We start from the raw sequence: 24,783 nt of genomic DNA on the forward strand, positions 1-24,783 counted from the left end.
GAGCCATTTGCACTGAGACTCACGTGACTACACGCGCTGCACAAGGGGATGCATTTGGAATACACACCCACCCATGCACGTTTAGTCATAAGCCTAACATATGCACGCACACACACTGTGTTGCCACTTGCACAGACACAATACTTTGAGGATACGAACCTACATATACAACCACACACCTACTTAGACTCCCACTCCCATACACACCGTGGGCAAAATTAATCTCTGCAGTGACTCCAGGGAAGGAAAGGTATGTGCAAATGGTTACTGCTGCCCATTGTGCCCAGACACACACAAGCATGTACATGCTGGTGTGTGGCATGTATACACACGCATGCACACACGCATGCACACACACACACACCCCCCAAGCACATGGCTAAAGCAAGTGCCTGTCACAATACCTGCGCAGGAACAAAAGCCCACGACATAGGAAGAATAAGGCACAAAGACGATCACTTAATATACTGCTCCCCCCTTGCGGCCCTGCAGCGTTCTAATTACAGCATTAAGGGGGCATGATTATGAAGAACAAACGGCTGTGTTCTTTTACAAGACATGTGTCTCACTCCTCTGAGATCGCAGCAGCCATCTCCCTCTTGAAAGCATTCAAAGAAATCTAAAGAACTGTATGTCTGCATTAGAGGGAGTTTGAGTTTATTACCCAGGCAGAGCCATTACACACTTAGCACTGTGTGGGCAATTTTTTGTGAAAAAAAAAAAAAAGATTCTGACTGTTCCCAGAATCCCTTGTTTATGAGCGCTAGACAATCTGAGCATTTTTAATACCACCCCAGGAAAGTGAAGTTTCCTGCCGGTCTGGCGTTCAGCATCAAAGGGCTCTCCCCCTCGATCTGCGGATGTCAGACTAAAAGGAGACCTTCTCTACTCCCACACTAGAGGAAGCGGGTGGGGGACACGGAGAGAAAAGGAGACTGAAAATGAGAGAAAGAAGGAAGGAGAGGAGAAAACGAACAGGAAAGGCAATAAAACAAGAGCCTGTCCAGACAATCAGCAAATAGAATCACAGTTCTTGGCATAGTAGAGGGGAACAAGGTATATTTACAGCATTGCAGAGGGCAGGAAAAACCATTTGGGTAGAAGCTGTCTATTTTGGACATGACAAAGCTCCGACGAAAACTCAGTGGATTCTGCACTTCCTGGAGGATTTTGCTTGGCTCAGAGGCTCACAGCAGCCCACAGTTTTAGGCACCACGCCTGGGGCTTTAGTTTGCTGTTTGTTAAGCGCTTTTCCAGCGTATAGTAAACAGAGAATAAACTCCACAGTCCTTTCCCCCAAGTGGAAATGGGGAGGTGGATGTTGTGGGGGGGACCCCAGGCCCACCCTCTACTCTGGGTTCCGGCCCAGGGCCCTATGATAGAAGCTGCCTATGTGAATCCTCGACACTTGCTATAAGACAGCTCCAAGACCCCTGGGCTACTTCCCCACCCCCTTCCTTCTCCCCAGTCCATCCTCCTAGTGTTCAGTTGTTGTCTCCTTTCCACCTCTCCCAGCGGCGCCTCCCTCAGTCCTCTCAGCGACACGCGCCCCAACTGCAGGCAAAGCTTCTTTTATAGCCAGTCTGAACTGGCTTTCTTAATTATCCCTAGGGGTCCTGCCTGGCCTAGGCTGGCCTGACTGTGCAAGGCTGGTCAATTAGCCCCAGGTGTTCCTCTGCCCCTGAAGGCCTTTGCTGGTTCTAAACTAACCCCTCCCTGTTACTCAGGGAACAGAGATCTCCTCAGTCTGAGGCTTCTATAGCTCCCCTCCACCACATTTGTATGGCCTTCTGCTCTGACCCGGTCACATGGACCTTTCAGCACCTCCTGATCGCTGCTCTCCACAGGGCCTGGGTGCTGTAGAACAGGGAGATGCGACTGGGAAACGAAGGGGTTCTCTATGTTTGATATGCCACAGAGCTGCACTGACACCACTGTTGCGCTTCACTGTAGACACTACCAGTGCCGACAGGAGAGGTTCTCCTGTCGGTGTAGGTGAGCCAGCTCCCACCGAGGCAATAGCACTGTCTACACTGGAGAGTTAGGTCAGCTTCATTACATTGCTCAGGGGTGTGGATTTTTCACACCCCTGAGCAACTTAGCTTGGGTCACACTAACTTAGTGTAGACCAGACCTAAGCGAATTTGGGTCAAAGGTTGGGTTGCCACACCTCCTAGCCTGTGCTCATTGCTTGGTCCCCCCACAACACAACATTGTCACGGTCTGGCACAGCCTCATGGGCCATGTAACCGCCAGCACGCCCAACCTGTAGAGCAAAGCCAGCAGAGCTCCGACTACCTTGTGATTGGTGAGAGACGGTGATGACAGGGATGGAAATGAGGCTCTCCAGGAGCTCAATCTCATTAGCTTAACAAGGAAAAGGCTAAAGGGTGACCTACAAGTACTGTCCTGGGAAACAGACATTGGCTAAGCGGGAGCTCTTCAGCCTAGCAGAGAAAAGTGTAACAAGAGCCAACAGCAGGAAGTCAAAGCTTCAGACTAGAAATAAGGTGCCAAGTTTTAACACTGAGAGCAATTAAGCATGGAGATAACTTACGCAGGGCTGTGGTAGATTCTCCATCACAGGGAATCTTTCCATCAAGATGGGATGTTTTCTCTACAAGGTACGTTCTGTTCAAACAAGAGTCGATTCGGGGAAATCCTATGGTGTGATTTGTACAGGCAGTCAGACCTAGACATTTCGTGTTCTCCTCTGGCTTTGCGGTCTAGGAGATGTGTCCAAGAAGAAGCCCAGCCAAAGAAGCCATTTGGGAATGAGAACATCCATTTTCAGGGCCTGAATCCCCGGAGAAACAAATAGAAATGCACCCTTCCCAATCCCCGCTTTCTGCAGCTAACAGGGAGCTCACAAGCTCCCAGTGCATGAGGGCAGGACAGTTCCATGCACCCTCGTGAATCCACATTCGGGGTGGCGGGGTTGCACTGATGGACTCTTTCCACTGCAATCAAACCTCTGTTGGGGAAGACCTAATATCTGGGCTGATTCTGAGAGAGGGCGTCCCTGGGAGCGGCAGGGCCAGGGACTGGGCCTATTCCACTGCTGCTGCACTTTCAAAGATAAAATGTGGCAGATTGCGAATCTCGCATATGGGCACATTGCTTTTGTCCACAGTGGGGGAGGGGGGCTGAGTTCAGCTCAATGTAATGAATTATTTCATTTCAGAGACACGCTACCGAGCAGGGCAGCAGCGGGGGCTGGTGACATCTGAAAGTGGGTGGGTGAAACTGACAGATCAAGGATTGCTCAGAACCGATTTGCAGCGCTGGGTAAAGATAATGCTGTCGCTGAGTAAGATCCGGGCAGGCCGCGTTGACTGACAGCCATTTAGAGACATGGCAACTCAAAGGGAGGATGAGCTTGCAAAGACGCCTAGAGGAGTGAGGCGCCCAACCACCATGGAAGGGCTTCGGGCCCGGAAATCTGACTGTTAGCAGAGTAAGGGCTGAGCTACACAGCATGGCAGTGGTGCCGTTTCATCGATGCAGCCGCACCGCCATAGCGCTTCACGAAGACGCTCCCTACAGCGAGGGAAAGCTCCTCCCACTGCTGTAGGTGTTCCGCTTCCCTGAGCGACGTCAGCCATGTCGATGAGTGAAGGCCTCCCGTTGAATAGCCTGTCGGCCTTCAGGATGGCATCTCTGTGAGGGTTTTCCACACCCTTGCATGACGTAGCTAACCCGACCTAGGACTGTAGTGTAGACCGAGCCTCAGATGGGAGGGGGGGAGTTCTCTATGACCTTCTCAGAGGTATAGTGAGGGTGTTATGTGCCATGGAGCAAAAACAAAGTCCCCCGCTCTCCCTCCACCGCGTGGTAGGGCCCCAAACCTGGCGCACAGCCAAGCCCAACCCTGGGAGGAGGGGGAGGAGCTTGTACCGTGTCTTCCCCCCTGCCCCTGAAGTTTGGGGCCGGGCCTCCAAACACAGTTACCTGCTGGCAGATATGGAGAAGGGTCGGGCTGGGGGCGGAGAGGTGGGGGGAGGTTCCAGCCAGCGGTGATAGGCAGAGGAGGAGCAGGCGAGCCGAGGGATGACAGGGAAAGTGGAGGTGGACTAAGTTGGCACCCTCCTCCCCAGCGTGGCACCCGGGGGCAACTGCCCCCCCTCCTTGCTTCACCACTGGACCGTCTCTTTTCCCCTTCAAATACCTCTGGCTGGCCAAACCCAGCCAAGGGAGGCAGGGCCTGGCTCCCTCTGACACTACCCTTGTGTGAGCTACTCTCTTCTCTCAGGGCCTCCGCGTGTCATCTCTCCAGGCTCCCATATCATGGAAGCTCTAGGAAAGCGTTGGGGATCCAAACTCTGGGCCCACTGAATGTCTTGGGCCACCCCAGCTGCCCCATTTGTAAAATGAAGGCTGGGCGCAGGCACATTCCCGCTGGCAGGCTGAACTGTAGCACACTGGCCTAGGGAGATGAAAGTCCACTAAAGTCCATGGGAGGTCATCCCTACATGGGCCAGAACGCAGGGAGACCCATCCGACGCCATTCACTAGCGACTGAGAGGAACACGGGGGGATGTGACAGGAAGCACGGGAGCCCAGTGAAGCAGGGGCGGGGGAGAGGCGCGCCATCTGTCCCCCTACTCGGGAGACCACCCTCATAATGGCATGCCCAATTTGTCAGGGCATTCGGAGCACAGATGGTACATTCCTCCCTTCACTGTGAGTTCTCCTGGCTTCTTGCTGCTCTCCTTGGTGTTCCCTTCCTCTGGTCTGAGAATCTGATAGGTACTATCTGCTACCGGGAGACAGACCTCACTAGACACCATGACCCTCAGCAACCGGGAGGGTTTCTGCTTCCTTATGAGCACTCACGTTGTATGGCAGAGTCAGATTGGTTTGGATAAAACGGAGTCCCCAGGTCTAGGTGGGAGCATTGATTTTTTTTTTTTAAATCTCACCTTGACATTTGGCTCCCTTTTTTGGTAGATGCACCAAAGAAGCCAAGGGGTGCATGGTGACTGAAATCCTCTGACATCCTACAGGTCTTCCCTCCAGTTCAGGGCTGGTGCACACTTGCAGCACTCTGGGGTAACAACACTATCCAGGCTGTGAACAAAAAGCTTCCATTTCCAAGAGTGCTGATCCAATGCCTTCCAGCAGCACTGACCAAACAAGTAAAACCTTCTGACTTCAGCTCCACTTCACCCCTTCCATAACATGATTCGGACCCCAAAGCTGAGCTGTGCATAGGGTGTCCTCACGTCAAATCTTTGGAATCTAGTTTCCAGATAACGCGATGGAGAGTTCACGTCTGTCATGGTGAAAGTGGACTGGCATTTTCACAGTCTAAGTCCTGCTCCCAGGGTCCGCTTGATATCAGGTGAGCAGTCACAGAAAGACGGCGACTGCTTTTCTGCTGCCCTATTCTTTCCAATATATTTGTCTCGCTAGGTATTTATACGTCAGCTATCGCCATGTCATCTGGCCTCCAAACTTGGGTTATTACTGTGGGAAAGCCATGGCAAAGGGATGGTCTTCCATTTTGTCCTGAATGCATAACTGACCAATCTTGGACTGACTGCAGGTTTGATCCCAGTCTTCGGGGGGTTTCCCACTTGAGTTGAAGGATTAACTCCAATAATTGACAGCTGTAGCAAACTCAAACTACCTTTTTCAGAGCAGTCATGAGAGGGGGACAAAGATCCAGCCCATTTTAGTGTGGGTTACAAAAGCAATGAAATGGAAGTGCTTCCCTGCTCTTCTTAGAGGACGTTCCATTGCCGTAGGTTAGCCAACAAAGAGACCGCCTCTCTTGGCTGTGGGAGCGTCACTGTCCCTGAGGAGTGCTGCTGTCATGAGAGCCTTTGAGCACAGGGGAGATGCTGTTTGAGATTGTGATGCTACGCCCCCAGATTTTTATGGCAATATGGTTTTGAATATGAATATGCATAACTTAAATATGCTTTATGCAAAAAGCAAATGGTTGAAAAGCTCGCAATCTGCTGAATGTGTATCTTCGGTCTGTGTGCGTGTATCATGTCAAGTTAGAAATATGAAGTGTCAATCTGGTTTAGTAATCTCGATCTTCTAGTGGAAGCCAGTAGTGGCACTTAAGGAACTTAATGGCCCGATGCTCAAGACAATGAGCTGTAAATAGTTTGGTTTTTCCTGTAAGTCCAAACTGTGGTTGGTCCTACAAAGACATGTGACCGTGGGATCTGGTATTGGAATCGATCTTGAATTTACTACTCTTGGGGGAGGGGGAAGAATGGAACAAAGGATTCCTGCCCTAGGGATATTCTATTTAAGGGATGGGAAGCAATCAATGATGGTCTTTTGCTGGCTTTTGAAAAGCCTCCCTACTCTAAGAGATACACAAGCACATCTGGGGGGAAAGAACTGCAATGAGAAGAGTTAGGAGCACTGCTGGGTCAGGTCAGAGAAAAAGATCAGCTCTGGCTCATGAAGAACTGCACCTGAAATAAGAACTAGAACGAGAAATATGATTTGTAACAACTTCGCTTAGTATATTAGGCTTAGCTGGCGTGTTTTGTTTATTTTAGCTTAGTACCTTACTTTGATCTGCCTGTCACCACTTGCAACCAATTAAATCCTGTTTTTTATACTTGATAAAATCACTCGTTTACTATTTAACGCAGTGTAAATAATTGTTCCTGGGAGAAGGGAGGGAGACAACGGTTGTGCATTTCTCTCTTTCCTTGATAAAGGTAGCAAACTTCATAAGCTTGCTCTATGTAAAACGTTTATACGGAGTAAGACGGATTTATTTGGGGGTTTGGTCCTATTTGGGGCTGTGCTCCTGGGTGCTGTCAAGTCCATGTGACTGAGCCTTCCCAGAGCTGAGTTGTTCTCAGTGTCTGTGTTACGCTGCTGGGGAGCTGTTACCTGTGCCTTAGCTGGGAGAGACCAGAGGTTTTGGCTCAGCAGGACAGGGAGGTGGTCTCAAATAGTCTGATCAGTAGACCAGGTGACAGTCTCAAGGGGATCTCTGTGACCCAGCCCATCACAGAGATCTCTCAGCTTCAGTCTATTGACAGCTCTGAAGATCAAGTTCAGGAATTTTAACATTTGCTGGGGAGCCAGAGCAGTGACAGGCACTCCCACGTAAGAGGTGCTCACGTTGTCCTACCCAAATCATCAGGCAAGTTGCCACAGCTGTTGCACCAGCTGGAGCTTTTCAAATATCTACCTTCATTTTCAGGTAGCATGTGTTGCAAAATCTAGCCTGGAGACCCTGAATGCCTGGATCGCTATGTCCGGATTGGTCAAGATAGGTCACGCTTTTCTTGCCAGCTGCAGGTAGAAGACGGTAATTTCAGCAGCTGCTGCTATTTGGGTATCTAACACCAGTAAGGAGTCTGCAGGCTACGTCTTCATTGTGAGTTTTTTTTGGCAGAAAATATGCTAATGAGGGGCTCATTAATATGAGTTGCAATCTCATTAGCATATTTTCTGCCATTTCTTTTTGCACAAGGGGATTTTGTGCAAAAAGAAGCAGCATGGACTCTTTTTTTGGTGCAAAACCCCCGTTTTGCACAAGATCCTTATGCCTGTCCCCAGAAAAATTAGCATATTTTCTGCCACAAAAAACTCGCAGTGAAGATGTAGCCTAAGAGAACTCCTAGGCTTTGTGTGGTATGCACACTGGGTGATGATACGGTGTTGGCAAGTTCTCGTAAAAGTCTCCCTCTACCCACCAGTGTTATCTTGCTGGGGTTTAGCTTAAGATAGCTGGCCTTCCCCCAGACGCTGATTTCACTCAATCATAGAGGATGCTAGCAAATGGTGCTATTTATGTTTGATGTGAATGAGATACAGAGCAGGGTATGACATGTGCATCTTGCCGGCGGCAAAGGCCACCGTGTCTTTACCAGATCCTCGCGGCATAAGCCAATGCAGCACCACTGATCTCAGAAGTAAGCTGTATTCTCAGCTCTTCCAGTATCTTCCACGGCCCTGGGAAAAATCACATGACCGCTCTGTAGTTCAATTTCCCCCATATTCAACTGAGAACAACTGGACCCAACTTTTTCAGGTGCGTCGAGATCCTCCGTTGAAAAGCACAGTACATGTATTAAAGCTGAAAACTGCCCGTGAATATTCATGCAATTATGAAAGCAAATTTCGATTCAACTGCATTCCCCTCCCATTCATGTTCGCTTCCTGGGAACATTCGAGTGCTCAAACTGAATACTTCATTAGTCACCTAAAGTGAATTTTGAATTGTAAATTTGAGCGCCAAATTCACAATCCACGCTAGTTTGGTTAAATGTCACCCTGTCACAGAACACTCACAATGGTCTACATTTTACACAGTAACCAGTAATCTTCATGCCTCAATTTTGGATGCTCATCACGAGTCGCCTTAATGGGGGTCTCATTTTCTGAATTACAGAACACCTAATCTCTTAAAATCAGGCCATTTACAGAGTTTAAAGTTGGACGCCCAAATGCCGAGGACTCACAAAACCACTAGCCAAGGCTCCAGGTGTTTATGTCATTAACCCCCCTGGCTCCGCAACACAAACTGTGAACATTTCAAACACGCTTTTCGCAATCAGCAGAGCTAGGATTATCTGCCAAAGAGATTCACGAGGAATTCTCAGGAAGCAACATCTTTGAAAGACAAGATCCGTTGGTGAATAATTCATGCACAGAAATAAAAGGGGGAAACGATCAACTCAGTTATTTGCTGGGGATTTTTCTACTCAGCTGTAAGAAGAATTATTACTTCCTGTAAAGAGGGGGGAACACCCAACCCACACAGGGCCGTTTGTGAAGGGCTCTGAGCTGAAAGGTGCTACCAAAGTGCAAAACATTATTGAATATGGATGCCCACCTGCCTACTGAATATAGATGACCATCTCAAAGGCTCAGTAGCTTGAATTATGGATGGCACTCAGATACTATGGTGATGGTCTAAGAGCCTTACTAGAATAGAAGAGAATTATCTGGGTGTGTTTTGCTCACTATGCAGAGTATTATAAAGCAGATCAGCTTCTGTAAATCCAACATGTACCTTGTAATGCCAGTTGAAATAACCCAGAGAGCTGCTATTTGCGGTGGATGTTAGGAGACAAGTGGGGAGAACTCTACAGATGCAAGTGTTTCTTTACCCCCACCTCCCTGCCTTTCTGATTCAAAAGTAGTTCAAAAAGGCCACTTTCACAACTCATTCAGTTGTCATGGCAACTGGAATTTTCAAGGTTTATTTCTCCTCCCCTCTACTCTACTCCCCATCACCCCTCCCCAAAACACACACACACACCCTTGCGGGCTACATCAAAGCTGCATCTCCAAAAACGATACTCAAAGAAGAAAACACAGGGCTGCATTGATGCAGTCCAATAAGATATTCCTCCGCTGTGTTTTTCTGCCTCTTGCAGGACCTCTCCCCACATAAGTGGCCCAATTTCCATCCTCTTGAGTGGGGGTGGGAAACCTCAGGCCCAGGGGCTGGATCCGGTCCCCCCAGGCTCAGCCTCCGCCCCAGCATTGGAGAGCCCACACTGGCACACTTAATCTCCTAGGCTGGACCCCCCCATGGCTCTGGTGTGCAAAAGGAATGTGGGAAGTGTCTTTCTCCTCAGTTGGGGGCCACGTCCATGAGGGGTTTTGGTTTTGGTTTCTCACTTGTGTGTGGTCCCTGACTGACTTTTCTGTGGCCCAGCAGCCCCTGACCCAAAAAAGGTTCCCCACCCCTGCTCTGGAGACGATTCCCCCACAGCACCAACCCCTCACCCACTTTTCCAGAACAATTCTCTGGCAAGCATTTCCGTCTCACCCTCCCAATCCAGCTGGAACACCGCTGGCCCCGGGTTTTGCACACAGCCAGCCAAAACCCCAGCCTCTGTCAAAAACGTTCACTCGCTCCTTTAACGGCTTTATTATTAATCACTAAAACTTAATCTTATTCATCGTTTGTTATGCCTCCAAAATTGGCTGGAATTTTTCTTTTTTTTTTTTAAATTAGGCAAAGTGAAAAAAATTTCAGCGAGGGCTCAGAAGCTTCTTGAAGAAGCTGAAAAATGCTCTCCGGAGACTGAGAACACTATAGTAAGACTGAAAGAAAGAAGATCTTAAGACAAAGAAATGTTGCCAAATTGATCCTTTAATTATAACATTCAGTCTTTTTATTTTCAAAGGCTTAGTAGTGTATGGAAGGGGAGGGGTCAGAAAAGACTTACAAATGGAGAAAATGAGATTTAACATCCCCAGAATGACTGCAGGAAAGTGGAAGGAGATTTAAATTACTCTCTGACTTGCTACTAGGCAGCTGGCTGGGACTTTTCTGGCCCTGCTGGTTAACTTTTTGAGCTGTTCTTTGTGCCCTGCTTCCCAGCTGAGAACCTGCTTCAGGCATACCATTGCCAAGGTGCTAACTCTGTCTACACAAGCGACACCATCACAAGACCTAACCACATAAGTTACGACATCGGGGGTCATACAACTGAACATCCTCTAATGTGATATATGCCATCAAGTGCCAGCAATGCCCCGCTGCCATGTATATTGGTCAAACTGGGCAGTCTCTATGACAAAAGATAAATGGACGCAAATCAGACATCAGAAATGGGAACGCACATAAACCTGTAGGGGAACATTTTTATCTGCCTGGTCACGCAATCACAGTGTTAAAAGTAGTCATTCTTCTGCAAAGGAAATTCACCATGAATGGCGCAGAGAAATGGAATTACAGAGAGAGACTGCAGAACTGGAATTCATCTACAAATTTGACACTTTTATCTTGGGCTTGAACAAAGACATTAATCAGTTGGCGTATTACACAGTCAATTTCTCCTGTCTTTAACATCTGCACTTCCACATATGTAGGGGACACATCCAGCCCACTTAATCAGCCTCATTAACACGGGTCCTGCAATTGATGGGTATTTCTTCTGTTGTTAGCTATGTACCTTGGTTTCTGTTAGTTCCACTCCAATGCATCTGGTGAAGTGGGTTTTACCCATGGAAGCTGGTGATTCTATTTATGTTTGTTAGTCTCCAAGGATGTGTCTAAACTACATGGCTCCATCAATGGAGCCACGTAGATTAGGCTGATCGGCAAAGGGAAATGAAGCCGCGATTTAAATAATCGCAGCTTCATTTAAATTTACATGGCTGCCGCGCTGAGCCGACAAACAGCTGATCAGCTGTTTGTTGGCTCAGCGGGCTAGTCTGGACGCTTCTGCGCCGACCTGAAAGCCTTTTATTGACCTCCCCGTTATGCCTCGTAGGATGAGGTTTACCAAGGAGGTCGATAAAAGGCTTTCATGTCAACAGGGGAGCGTCAGCTGTTTGTCGGCTCAGCGTGGCAGCCATGTAAATTTAAATGAAGCCGCGATTATTTAAATCGCGGCTTCATTTCCCTTTGCCAAACAAACAAATCTACATGGCTCCGTCGACGGAGCCATGTAGTTTAGACGTACCCCAAGGTGCCACAGGACTACTCATTGGGGAAAGAGGGAAGGACACAGTGAATGGGTAGCTGGTCAGAGGCACTGCAGGCAGTGGTAGGGCCATGTGCTGTACTTAGGGGAATGGAAGGAATGGGGACTTATACTACAAACCAGCCGGGGAGACTGGGAACCCTGGGAAGAGAGGCTTTTCTGCAGGAAAGAACACAGCAGGAAGGAACATGGACAACACAACCTTCTTGGTCCAAGAAACTCTACGGACTCAGGAAGTTATTCACGCAGAGCATGGTTCATGTTTCCTTTCTTCTCCATATTCTAATCGGTTTTGTTCTTACGGGTAAGCTGATTAGTTTGGCATCTCTCCTCCTCCCCACCTAGGATTTAACTAAAGCAAATAGTAGAACATAGGACAAAGGACCTCTCCAGGGTCTAGCTTGAACAGCACTGCTGCGAGATAGGGAGGAAGAAAACAGGGCATAATCAGTAGGGCCCAAATGGATGGGGAATTTGATACATTGCTCTTGATCCACACCGTGAATGTTATGCCCAGTTCTGGTTATCTCGTATGAAAAAAGCTCTGTTAGGGTGGGAAAAGGTACCGAGAAGGGCAACAGAAATGATTAGGGGGTATGGAACAACTTCCGTAGGAGGGGAGATTAAAAAGACGGGGACCGTTCGTGTTAGAAGAGAGATGGTAGATCTGACAGAAGTCTGTGCAACCAGGAACAGGATGGAGAAAGAGCCTTTCACATAACACAGGAACCAAGGGTCACACCCAATGGAATGAATAGGCAGCAGATTTAAAACAAACAAAAGGAAGGACCTCCTCACACTAGTTGCCAAGGGACGTTGTGAAGATGAAAAGTATAACAAAGCTCAAAAAAGAATTAGATACATTCATGGAAGACCAGCCAATCAACGGCTAGTAGGCCAGGGAGGTAATCCCGTGCTGTCGGTGTCCCCAGCCTCTGACTGCCAAAAACTGGGATAGGATGGCATGGGTCACTCCCAACTGCCTGGCTGAATTAATTCCTTTTGAAGCATCGGGCACCAGCCACGGCTGGAAGACAGGCTACTGGGCTAGACGGGCTATTGGCCTGAGACAATTGGGCCATTCTTCTGATCCAATTTTCGTTTGTTCTGATTTGTGGAAAACCAGAAAGAATGAATCGGATCCAAAACTTTTCACATAAAAAAGCCTGATTAGAAAATGACAGACCGGCCATAGAAAGACTTAAGACCTGAGCCTGGGCTATAGATGTGGAATACAAAGCCTAGCCCCAGTGGGGTACAACAGCAACATTAGCTTGCTCTGTGCCAGGCCGGTCCCCTTCCATTGGCCAACAACTTCAAGGGGCCAACATCCTCACCAGAGATCGGTAGGATGTAGGAACACCACAGACACACCCCTTTCTCCCTAGCCATACCTCTGCCCCCACCGCACACCAACAGCAAAAGGAGGGGCGGGACCACAGGTGTTATAACACTCTACATCACCAGAAGATCCTCCATTGGCTTTAGGGCCACAATCTAGCAGGAGTGAGTGTGCAATGGAGAATCTGGACTGTAATGCCATAATGTACATGCACTCGGCACACGGCTATTCCTTCTCCCCTCCCTGTGGTGGGAGAGAGGCTTCAGGGGACGGGGCAGGGCCGTAGGTGGGGCTGGGGTGTTCCCCCTAGAAACTTCTCAAGTCTTCTCAAATGTTCTCTGTGATAGATAGCGTGACGGACATTTCTCCTTCTATCATAGTATAGATGAACACACACATTTCCAAGACACCACTCACCTTAGCATTTAGAGAAAGTCAATGATCGTTTATAAGAAAGCACTAATTTTCTCTCTCTTGTGCATATTTTGAAGTCACTCTGGAGCAAATGAGTGTAGTCTTTTTATACCCTAGGGCTGTGTCTACACTGGCATGAATTTCCGGAAATGCTTAAAACGGAATACTATTCCGTTTTCAGTTTTTCCGGAAAAGGAGCATCTACATTGGCAGGCTGCTTTTCCGGAAAAGCCCTTTTTCCGGAAAAGCATCTGTGGCCAATGTAGACGCACTTTTCCGGAAAAGACTACTGGGCTGTCTACACTGGCCCTTTTCCGGAACAGTGTTCCGGAATAAGGACTTATGCCCGAGCGGGAGCAGAATAGTTTTTCCGGAATAGCGGCTGATTTTCCGGAATAAGTGGCCCAGTGTAGACACAGCCTAGAGGTCATGTCACAGATTATTACCTGGGGGCTGACTGCTGAAAGGGATGAGCAATATAAGCTGAAGGCTATAAGATTTGGCCTCAGTTGGATTTCTGATGGCAGCAAAATCCCTAGTCCAATGCCCTCTCTCCAGCCTGCACATTCAAACCTCAGCTCTGTCGCCCATTGAGTCCATAATGAAAGCAGCTGCCCTGGTGTGCTTTCTTGTCTAACATTCATAGAATCATAGAATCATAGGACTGGAAGGGACCTCAAGAGGTCATCGAGTCCAGCCCCCCGCCCTCAAGGCAGGACCAAGCTCCACCTACACCATCCCTGACAGATGTCTATCTAACCTGTTCTTAAATATCTCCAGAGAGGGAGATTCCACCACCCCCCTTGGCAATTTATTCCAATATTTGACCACCCTGACAGTTAAGAATTTTTTCCTAATGTCCAATCTAAACCTCCCCTGCTGCACTTTAAGCCCATTACTCCTTGTCCTGTCCTCAGAAACCAAGAGGAACAAATTTTCTCCTTCCTCCTTGTGACACCCTTTTAGATATTTGAAAACCGCTATCATGTCCCCCCTTAATCTTCTTTTTTCCAAACTAAACAAGCCCAGTTCATGAAGCCTGGCTTCATAGGTCATGTTCTCTAGACCTTTAATCATTCTTGTCACTCTTCTCTGTACCCTTTCCAATTTCTCCACATCTTTCTTGAAATGTGGCGCCTAGAACTGGACACAGTACTCCAGCTGAGGCCTAACTAGTGCAGAGTAGAGCGGCAGAATGACTTCACGAGTTTTGCTTACAACACACCTGTTGATACCACTTAGAATCATATTTGCTTTTTTTGCAACAGCATCACACTGTTGACTCTCATTCAACTTGTGGTCCACTATGACCCCTAGATCCCTTTCCGCCATGCTCCTTCCTAGACAGTCACTTCCCATCTTGTATGTATGGAACTGATTGTTCCTTCCTAAGTGGAGCACTTTGCATTTCTCTTTATTAAACCTCATCCTGTTTACCTCTGACCATTTCTCTAACTTGCTAAGGTCATTTTGAATTATGTCCCTATCCTCCAAAGAAGTCGCAACCCCACCCAGTTTGGTATCATCTGCAAACTTAATAAGCGTACTCTCTATCCCAATATCTACATCATTGATGAAGATATTGAACAGTACGGGTCCCAAAACAGACCCTTGAGGAACTCCACTTGTTATCCCTTTCCAGCAGGATTTAGAACCGTTAACAACAACTCTCTGACTACGGTTATCCAGCCAATTATGCACCTACCTTATCGTGGCCCTATCTAAGTTATATTTGCCTAGTTTATCAATAAGAATATCATGCGAGACCGTATCAAATGCCTTACTAAAGTCTAGGTATATGACATCCACCGCTTCTCCCTTATCCACAAGGCTCGTTATCTTATCAAAGAAAGCTATCAGATTAGTTTGGCATGACTTGTTCTTCACAAACCCATGCTGGCTATTCCCTATCACTTTATTACCTTCCAAGTGTTTGCATATGATTTCCTTAATTACCTGCTCCATTATCTTCCCTGGGACAGATGTTAAACTGACCGGTCTATAGTTTCCTGGGTTTTTCTTATTCCCCTTTTTATAGATGGGCACAATATTTGCCCTTTTCCAGTCTTCTGGAATCTCCCGTCTGCCATGATTTTTCAAAGATCATAGCTAAAGGCTCAGATACCTCCTCTATCAGCTCCTTGAGTATCCTGCGATGCATTTCATCAGGACCTGGTGACTTGCTGACATCTAACTTTCCTAAGTGATTTTTAACTTGTTCTTTGTGTATCCTATCTTCTAAACTTACCCTCTCTCTGCTTGTATTCACTACGTTAGGCACACCTCCAGACTTCTCGGTGAAGACCGAAACAAAGAAGTCATTGAGCATCTCCGCCATTTCCAAGTTTCCTGTTACTGCTTCTCCCTCCTCACTAAGCAGTGGGCCTACCCTGTCCTTGGTCTTCCTCTTGCTTTTAATGTATTTATAAAAAGTCTTCTTGTTTCCCTTTATGCCTGTAGCTAGTTTGATCTCATTTTGTGCCTCTTCGCAGCTGCTTTTTAACCCCATGTTTTCCGGCTCAATTTCAGCTGGCATTTCGGTAGAGGTGCCACCGAAGAAATCCTTTTCCTGTGCTACCACTTGGCCAGAAGCTGGGGTGTGAGAAAAATCAGGCCCATCACTTTGGAAAATGCCCCCAAAACGACAACTTTACATTTAGCGGACAGGAAAAAAACAGACAATCCGTTAGGTGCGCTACACTCTAGTGTGCAGACTGGATTCCTTAACGACAATCTCCATTAAGAGCAGGACTGTCAATTAATCGTGGCAAATTCAAGTGATTAATTCAGAACAAATGAACACGATTTAAAAAATTAATCACAAGAGGTCGCAGTTTTAATCACTTTTTTTCACAATAATAGAATACCAATTGAAATTCATTTTAACTGTTTTGGGATCTTTTTGTACATTTTCACATATATTGATTTCAATTACAACACAAGAGACAGTGTATACTATGCTCACATTATATTACTATTGTTATTGCAAATGTTTGCACTGTAAAAGAGAGAAACAAAAGAAAGAGTACTTTTCAGTTCACCTCATACAAGTACGGCAGTGCAGTCTCCTCGTGAAAATGCAACTTATAAATGTGGATTTATGTTCACACTTTATAGCCATCATTGCCAGGTATTTACGTGACAGACATGCCAAACATTCGTGTGTCCCTTCATGCTTTGGCCACCATTCCAGCGAACATGCTTTCATGCTAATGACGCTCATTAAAAATGTGTTAATTACGTTTGTAAGTGAATTCCTTATAGATATATCACCTCCTCTCTGGATTTATCTACATTTTGCCATATATTTCATGTTATGGTGGTCTCAAATGATGATCCAGGACATGTTTGATTTAGGAACACTTTCACTGCAGATGTGAAAAATATACAGAGGCGGTACTAAAATGAGATTTTTCAAGATAGCTACAGCACTTGATCCAAGGTCTAAGAATCTGAAATGCCTCCCAAAATCTGAGAGGGACGAGGTGTGGCCTTGCTGTCAGAAATCTTAAAAGAACAACACTCCAGTGCAGAAACTACAAAGCCGAACAATCAAAAGAGAAAATCAACCTTCTGTTGATGGCATCTGAGTCAGACGATGAAAATGAACATGTGTTAGTCCTCACTGTTTTGGATGGTTTTTGAACAGAACCAGTCATCAACATGGAAGCATGTACTTCTGGAATGGAGACGGAAGTATGAAGGGGCATATGAATATTTAGCATAACCGGTGCATGTAAATATCTTGCAACTAGCTATCATAGTGCTATGTGAGCCCCTGTTCTCCCTTTCAGGAGACACTGTAAATATGTGAACAGCATTATCCCCTGTAAATGTAAACCAATTTGTTTGTCTTAACGACTGACTGAATAAGAAGTAGAACTGAGTAGAGCTGACAGCTCTACAATTTTACATTGTTTTATTTTGCGTGCAATTGTGTAAAAATAAGCCTACATTTGTAAGATGCATTTTCACAATAAAGGACTGCACTATAGTACTTGTATGAGGTGAATGGAAAAGTACTATTTCTCTTGTTTATCTTTATTCCAGTGCAAGTATTTGTAGCAAAAAAAAAAAAAAAAAAAAAAAAAAGCATAAAGTATGCTTTGCATGCTTTGTATTCTGCTGCAACTGAAATCAATGTACATGAAAATGTAGAAAACATCCAAACATATTTAAAGTGATATACTTTATTCTTTAATGGTGTGATTAAAACTGTGATTAATGACATTTAAAAATCATCTCATGATTAATCACGATTCATTTTTGTAATCGTTTGACACCCTAAAGCAAAGCTCTTGCTGCCAAATGCTGTCGGCTTTCGCCTTCAGAAATGTCGGCGTTGGTAACAAAGTAAGCCCACTTGAAAGTTATTTGCCGAAAATATTGTTCCCATCTCAGTGCCACAGAGAGCAGCTCCATGCTTGGGGAGAGAGAGTGCACACCCTACAAAACCATTCATGTAGTGGCCAAGTTCAGTGCACAGCTAAGAACTAAGGAATTCCCCATCAGCAATCCATGCCAGCACATGCCTACAGCACCTGTGTGGACACAGTGACATGAGAAGAACTTTGCAGGGGACACACTGCCCCCATGCCCAGCAAACTGCAAAGAACACATAGCCTAAGCGGTTAGCAAGTAGCCTCTTGGCCAGCAAAAGATGAAAGAAGCTGTTTCCGGTCTACACGCTATCTGCCCCTTTACAGGATGACACATGCATGTGGAAGATGACTTGAGACTTTAGGCACTGGGCCCTTGACAGCTCTCCGCAAGGAGCTGCTATCTGAGAGGGAGGAGCTAACGTAACGTAAATGGCTTAATTTGCCTCCATCTATTGCTGGTGACATCCAACAGGTCAGTGGCAGCTCATGATCAAATACGTCAAATGCTGCTAATAACTTAATACAGCTAAGTGTGGAAGTTTGGCCCCTGGCCAGAGCCCATTGGAGAGTGCCCGTCAGCATTATGAGTTTTGACTCCGGGCCAAGCCCATGTCTGAAGCAAGACTGGAAGGGTTCTTGGCTCTCAGAAGAGGTGTTTGTACTGCTGGAGCTAGCCAGCCATTGGTTACTTATGGATCGGATCCAGGGAAGGAGAGGTTAGAGAAAGGGCAGGCTGGCTGGCATCAGTTGATTTCCTGAGCCCAGACCACATCAGTAATTGTTTCTGGGATGCAGAGAGTCTGCATTTCAGAGGAAAGCAATTGCGGGGCTCTGTTAGAAACAATCCCCTTGGGTTCCACAAGGCCAGATGTGCCATTTCACAGTCAGGGCATGGCTTCCCACTCGCGTGCAGAATCTTTGCTTGTAAAACTGGCCTAAAACCAGTCAGGGAAGGAGACATGGCTTCCCTCTCTGTCCCGGACTCTACTTCCCCAGAGCTAGAGAGTCTCAGTGCATTCAGACTGACACTCACGCCGACTGTCTCGGACGCTAGCTCACAAAGCAGTGCAATAGCTTGGTGGAAATACGTATTTGATGTCCATCACCATAGCACCTCAAAATCCCACGCTATCTGACGGCAAACAAGCCTAGACATGAGCAGAGAGCCTGGATGTGACAGACTAAGTTTACATAGTCTAACTAGGACACTCGGGATTTTAAAGGGAGATTTTTGGCCACTGGAGTATGCCCCAAACGCTTCCCTTAGCCCTGCAGAAACCTTGGGAACCGAGGTCATATTCTAAAGGTAATAAAGGCTAAAGAAGTTGACCAACGTGTTCTAACCAAAGCCTGCCATGTGCATATCCATGACAAACTTCATCATGTATGTCCCAGACAAAGAAAAGTTTTCTACGTATTTGCCATAAAGGTCTCCTGCTGATGCTCCGGTAGCTGGGATGAAGGGCACAGCTACCCACTGCGGCCCGGACGGGTAGTGAAGGTGGCCTCTTCCTTGGCTCAAGTCATGTCACTGCACAGCACGTCAGCTTGCCTCTCAACACCTGCCCTTGTGCTGCTCTGGAGTGAAGCTTCCCGCAGCATTGGAATGGCAACTAATGCAGGAAGGTCTCGCACCCCGGGTGTTGCCTGGCCATGCTGCAAAAGCCCAAAACTTCCCCTACCTCGGCCCTGCTGGGAGCTTAACAGACTTGCTGTTCCCTAGGTATCTGGCACGCCACTACCTCCTCACCACTGCCAATTAGGCCAGCCACCCACTTGCATCCCGCCTCAATACAAACCCTCCTAGGAATAAACAAACAGTGGAAATGCCAGCAGGCGCCCGGGAAGATCACTAGACAGCTACATCCAGTCCAATTCAATCAGCAACCGGTTACCTGACATGGGCCCTGGACAGAGAAACACCAAGACCTCAGCCTCACGCGGCGCAAAGGAAGATCTGTCACCGGCAGACCCTTTGCCTTGCACAGTCTTACTGCTGACGGGTCGCTCCATCTGGCCCAAGTCACCGGCTCTTGGCTGGCTGACACTGTGGGACCAACGTGAGCTCTTCTTGCTACCCAGGCTAACCTTATACTAACCTTCCACATTATTATTTCTCAGCGGCCTACCCTGCACCAGCACACGTATCTGGACCCACTCTGGCCTGAATCCTAATGCTGGGCATGAACATTAGTAACGCAAGACCCATCTAGTTCCAGTTGGACCACTTTCTCCTTGAAGAGAAAATAACTCACTTTTAGAGCAAAGCAGTGAGGAACCCAGCTGCCCACAATGGTCCTGGACTTGGCCAGGTACTAGAACTTAATTATGAAAAACTTTACCCTGCCAAAAGGCCACAGGGAAGAGTCAATGGAGCAATACAACATTATCTCCGATGACTGCTTGAAAGCACTCCCATTCACCCCATTGACCACCCAGATTGCTACCGGTTTTGAACAGCCTATGACAGAAAAAGAGGGGAGGAAGAAAGTTTAAGCAGCGGAGATGAAAAACTGAAGTCTGATACAGAGAAATTCCAACCAGCATTCCTACAAACCTCCATCATTTCTGTGAAGGAGGCAAAGAAACCATCGATCATCCATACCACCCTCGATGGCAGAATTACACCACACAGAGCCTACAGTACTGAGGGATTACTTTTCTAAATAGGGAAGATTACCCACATATGAAATTACCTCACAGACCATCAAGAACAATCCAGAAAGCTGGACCACTTTGGACATCAGCGAGAGCTGAGACAACAACGGGTTATTTGGTTCAGGTGCCAAACCAAAACACAAAAAAACCCCAAAATACCTGGTTTGCTTCAAAATGAAACTGAATTTTTTGGTTTTTCTCAGCAAAACAAAAAAACTGCAACAGTTTAGTTTGGGTCAAACAAACTGTTAGAATGTCCATTCAAAATGGCATTTTGAATAATTTCAAACCAAAATGTTGAAATGGGTTGTTCAGACTTTTAAGAATGTTTCCCCATTTTCCCCCTTTTATTCACCAACTTTGATACAAATTTGTGAATTCTCCCCAGTCACCTCAAAACTGCATTATTTGGTGAATTTACTTTTGGACTGAGACCTTTCTCCCCATTTTACATGTTTTGTTAGTCTATAAAGTGCTACCAGACCATTTGTTGTTTTTTACGTTTATCCCCATTTTATGTCAGCTAATCTGAGGGAAGAGTAGAAAGGAACATCCCCATTTTCAATCCTGAACCTTGTAACACCCCAAAGCATTTTACCAGCTTCACAAACAGGAATTATTCCATCCAGTGCTGGGTGGTACCAACAATAATTCAGTGGTACTCACAAACTTGACAGAACCACTTGGAACAGGAAGTGAAGAAGAGTATCACCATGGACTGAAACTTGAGGAGAAATGATTTAGACACAATGCCGACCTGGATCATAGGGTCAATATCCCAACTCCTACATGACTACATCTACAGTGAGATGGGACTGTTCCACCTGTAAAAGACCATGCCTCGTACCACACCTCCCACTAGCACTAAGATGGGATACTGAGTTGATTGACTGACATTAAAATCAAAGAGGAATAAATTTCTGGGTTCGACACCATCAGCCAGTGGATGACACCCAAGGAACACCTACTGGACATTACAGCTGTTAAACTCCACCCATAACCCCCTATTTACTATTAAAGTCATTATCAGTGTGCTCCGTGGTTTCTCAATGATGCTCAGACGCAACACAGAATAGTACAGGCAATGACGAGTAGGCATGTTGCAAAAGGGCACTGCTATTCCAGCGGTGTCCTTGTCATAACGTATTCCTTCCTCAGCTGCTGGAAATGCGAGCAGCGCATGTCCCCGACTTTACACGTGGAAAGTCAGCTTGTGGGATACATTTTCTGCCCCGCGAATGGCTGCCCCTGCTGTGTAGCCCTCCAGAACAAGGGGAAAAGAGGACTAGGAGGGAGATCGACTTGCTGAAATTCTTCTCGCTCATCTCACGCTCTAGGTCTGACAGGATTTCAGGACATGCTGGTGCAGCCATGGTTCATCACCATGGAGACAAGAAACTCTGCTTCTCTTCACTCCCCAGCTAATGGATCTCATTAAACTCTCATGTCCTCGGAGAGAAGTAAAACGGTTACAACGCTGCTATCCACACGCACCCAACCCTGCACTCACAGCTCAGCCACACCCTGTGCGGAGAGCCCCTGCCTGTGCTCACACACAAAGCATTCGCACCCCCACAGCTCAGTCACACCCCGCACACACAGCCACGGCCTACACCCACACACAGCTTTGCCACACCTTCCCTCGCAGCCACCTCCTGGCCTCATTCACAGAGCAGGCCACACCCCTGCACGTCACTCACAACTTTGCCTCACCTTACACCCACACAGCCTGCCCTCGCACACAGCTCAGCCACACTGCACACTCGCACACAGCTCAGCCACACTGCACACTCACACACAGCTCAGCCACACTGCACACTCACGCAGAGCTCGGTCACACCGCACACACACAGCCACACCCTGGCATTCACACACCGCACAGCGACCCCGCATACTCACACTGTATTAGAGAAAATCCCTGTGCTAATACAAGCTGCCTATTGCCGTTGAAGGATTTCCCCTGTGTACTCCCCCCTCCCGAGCCATTCCTGGATAGCTTCTTGCCCCCAGGTACCCCCTCAGCTTCATGTCCAAGCTCTTCCCTTCCCTACTTCAGTGCTTTGTAGGCTTTCGCTTCACTCCTGACAGGAGGTTCAAAGTGAGGCAACCCTCAGTTTCCCTCAATGACCCGCCTGCCACTTCAGTGGCCCAGCATCGCCTTGCCCTGCGTTGGCCAACAGATCATTCCTCGCGCCTGGTATTGTGTAAGCATCTGGTTTGGGTGGCATGGGACTCCTCCATTTGGGGAGGCTGGGCATGCCAGGCCCTTGGCCCCACCCCAAGGCCTGCCCCCATGCGGCCTCCACCAAAACCTCACCCACGCTTCACCCCTGACCCTCACCTGCTCCTTCCCCCGAGGCCTCTGTGCCCACCTTGGTAGTATGGCTGCAGCAAGGGGAACTTCCTTGCTCCAGTAGCGGCAGCAGCACAAGTCCAGTGCACTGTACCCATGAGGCATCGCTAGCCGGTACAGCGTACCAGAAAAAGACTGTACCACCCCCAACCCCTCACAGAGCTGCCTCTTCCTGTAGGGAGCCCTGCAGGAGAACAGGGCTGGGGAGCCGGGGCTGGGAGCAGTACAGCAGCCCAAGAGCTGCCGGTGTTCTGCTCCTTTCCCTGCTGCCTGCCCCTCCCAATGGGGAAAGGGGAAAAACCTCAGCCCCCCCCTTCCCCAGACCTGTCCTCTGGCCGGGTGCTGCTGTACCGAGCCCAGAGGAGAGGCAGCTCCGCGGGCTTCTGCTCCTTTCCCCGCTGGCAGGGAGAGCAGCAACACTTATCACCCTCCGCTCCCACCAGGTAACGTGGGATGGAGAGGAGTGGGGCAGAATCACAAGGGGGGTTATGTGGGGAGGTCACATGCCCCCCCTACCTGGAATGCCCACCCGCCACCTGTATTGGTAAGAGATTTATTTTACTCGCACCTCACGACAGGCAGTCCTGGAGGGAACAATGCAGCCGGGAGCGAGTTCCTAGCTACTCACAGAGTCCTCGAGTCTCAGGCCAGAAGGGACCCCTAGGCCCATCTACTCTGACCTCCTGTACAGCACAGACCATAGAGCTTCCCCAAACTAATTCCTAGAGTGTACCCTTCAGCAACACATCCCATTGTGATGTATCCATGGCCGGTGATGGAGAATCCACAACGACCCTGGGAAAAGGGTCCAAGTGGTTAATTCCTCTCACTGTTAAAAATGGACCCTCGCCTCCAGACGGCATTTAGCCAGCTTCGTTTTCCAGCCATTGGATCGTGTTAGACCTTTCTCTCCTAGATGGAGAAGCCCGTAACTAAGTCTCTTTCCCATGCACGTACCAGAGACTGTAATCAAATTGCTCCTTAACGTTCTTTGTTAAGCTCAATAAATCGAGCTCCCTGAGTCTGTCTACTGCAGCTTACCTCATTTAAGCATCCCAACATCTCGTTATCCCTTTCGGCCACTGCGTCACACTGAGAGCTCATGGTCAGCTGATAACCCACTTCAACCCCAGGACTACGTCTAGACTGGCATGATTTTCCTAAAATGCTTTTAACAGAAAAGTTTTCTGTTAAAAGCATTTTCGGAAAAGCACGTCTAGATTGGCAGGATGCTTTTCCGCAAAAGCACTTTTTGCGGAAAAGCGTCCGTGGCCAATCTAGACGCGGTTTTCCACAAAAAAGCCCCGATCGCCATTTTCACGATCGGGGCTTTTTTGCAGAAAACAGTACTGTGCTGTGTACACTGGCCCTCTTGCGCAAATGATTTGCGCAAGAGGGCTTTTGTCCGAACGGGAGCAGCACAGTATTTCCGCAAGAACACTGATTTCTTACATGAGATCGTCAGTGTTCTTGCGGAAATTCAAACGGCCAGTGTAGACAGCCGGCAAGTTTTTCCGCAAAATCATATGATTTTGCGGAAAAACTTGCCAGTTTAGACACAGCCCAGCTGTTTTTCAGAGGCATGGCTGCTTCCCCGGACAGAACCCTCCGACCCCTAAGTACGCCCTGCACACTTCGTCTCTCGCTGTCTATGTTTATATGTAGCTGGATTCAGAATGCGCATTGTTTCCTGGCACCAATTTACTAGTGAATCCCCACCATGTTGTATCGTTGAGACAGCCTTCCCACTCTCTGCTATTCCCCCAGTTTTTGTGCCTGCTGCAAACTTTACCCGGGACGATTTTATATTTTCTTCCAGGTGATTCAAACACACATTAACCAGCATATGACCAAAGACAGATCCCCGTGGGGCAAACACTATGGCAGGCCGAGCCTTCCCAAGAGGAGTTGCTGAAGGAGGGCTCAGCATGAGGATGCTCCCGAACACCAGTGTCCTAATCCAAAAGCAACCACTGATTGGGTCAGGCCTGGCCAGGGTTAACGGAGCTAATGGACCCAGAAGAAAGGGAAAGCTGCTTGCTTACCCAGACAGCACTCCCAGGACAAGGTTAAGAACAAAGAAGGAGCCGATGATGATGAGGGGGATGAAGTACAGCCAGTTCCAGGTGGCTCCTAAGGCATCATTGGTCTGAAAGGGAAAAAAAGAAAAGCATTACACTGTATTCCGCCTCTGTGGGA

The 24,783-nt window shown here is 47.7% G+C and overlaps 1 protein-coding gene across 1 annotated transcript in view; it reads right to left on the bottom strand.

Annotated features, from left to right (window-relative positions):
* CACNA1E (calcium voltage-gated channel subunit alpha1 E) overlaps positions 1-24,783 on the bottom strand; it is a 264,872-nt gene that overhangs the window by 103,854 nt on the left and 136,235 nt on the right. Inside the window, exon 9 of the mRNA XM_075936805.2 lies at positions 24,630-24,733. Coding sequence (XP_075792920.2) covers positions 24,630-24,733 — 104 coding nt within the window. The remainder of the gene's footprint in view (positions 1-24,629; positions 24,734-24,783) is intronic.

The sequence above is a fragment of the Pelodiscus sinensis genome, chromosome 9 (genome assembly GCF_052426305.1).
Source record: "Pelodiscus sinensis isolate ZL-2025 chromosome 9, ASM5242630v1, whole genome shotgun sequence".
Classification (NCBI taxonomy): Eukaryota; Metazoa; Chordata; order Testudines; family Trionychidae; genus Pelodiscus; species Pelodiscus sinensis.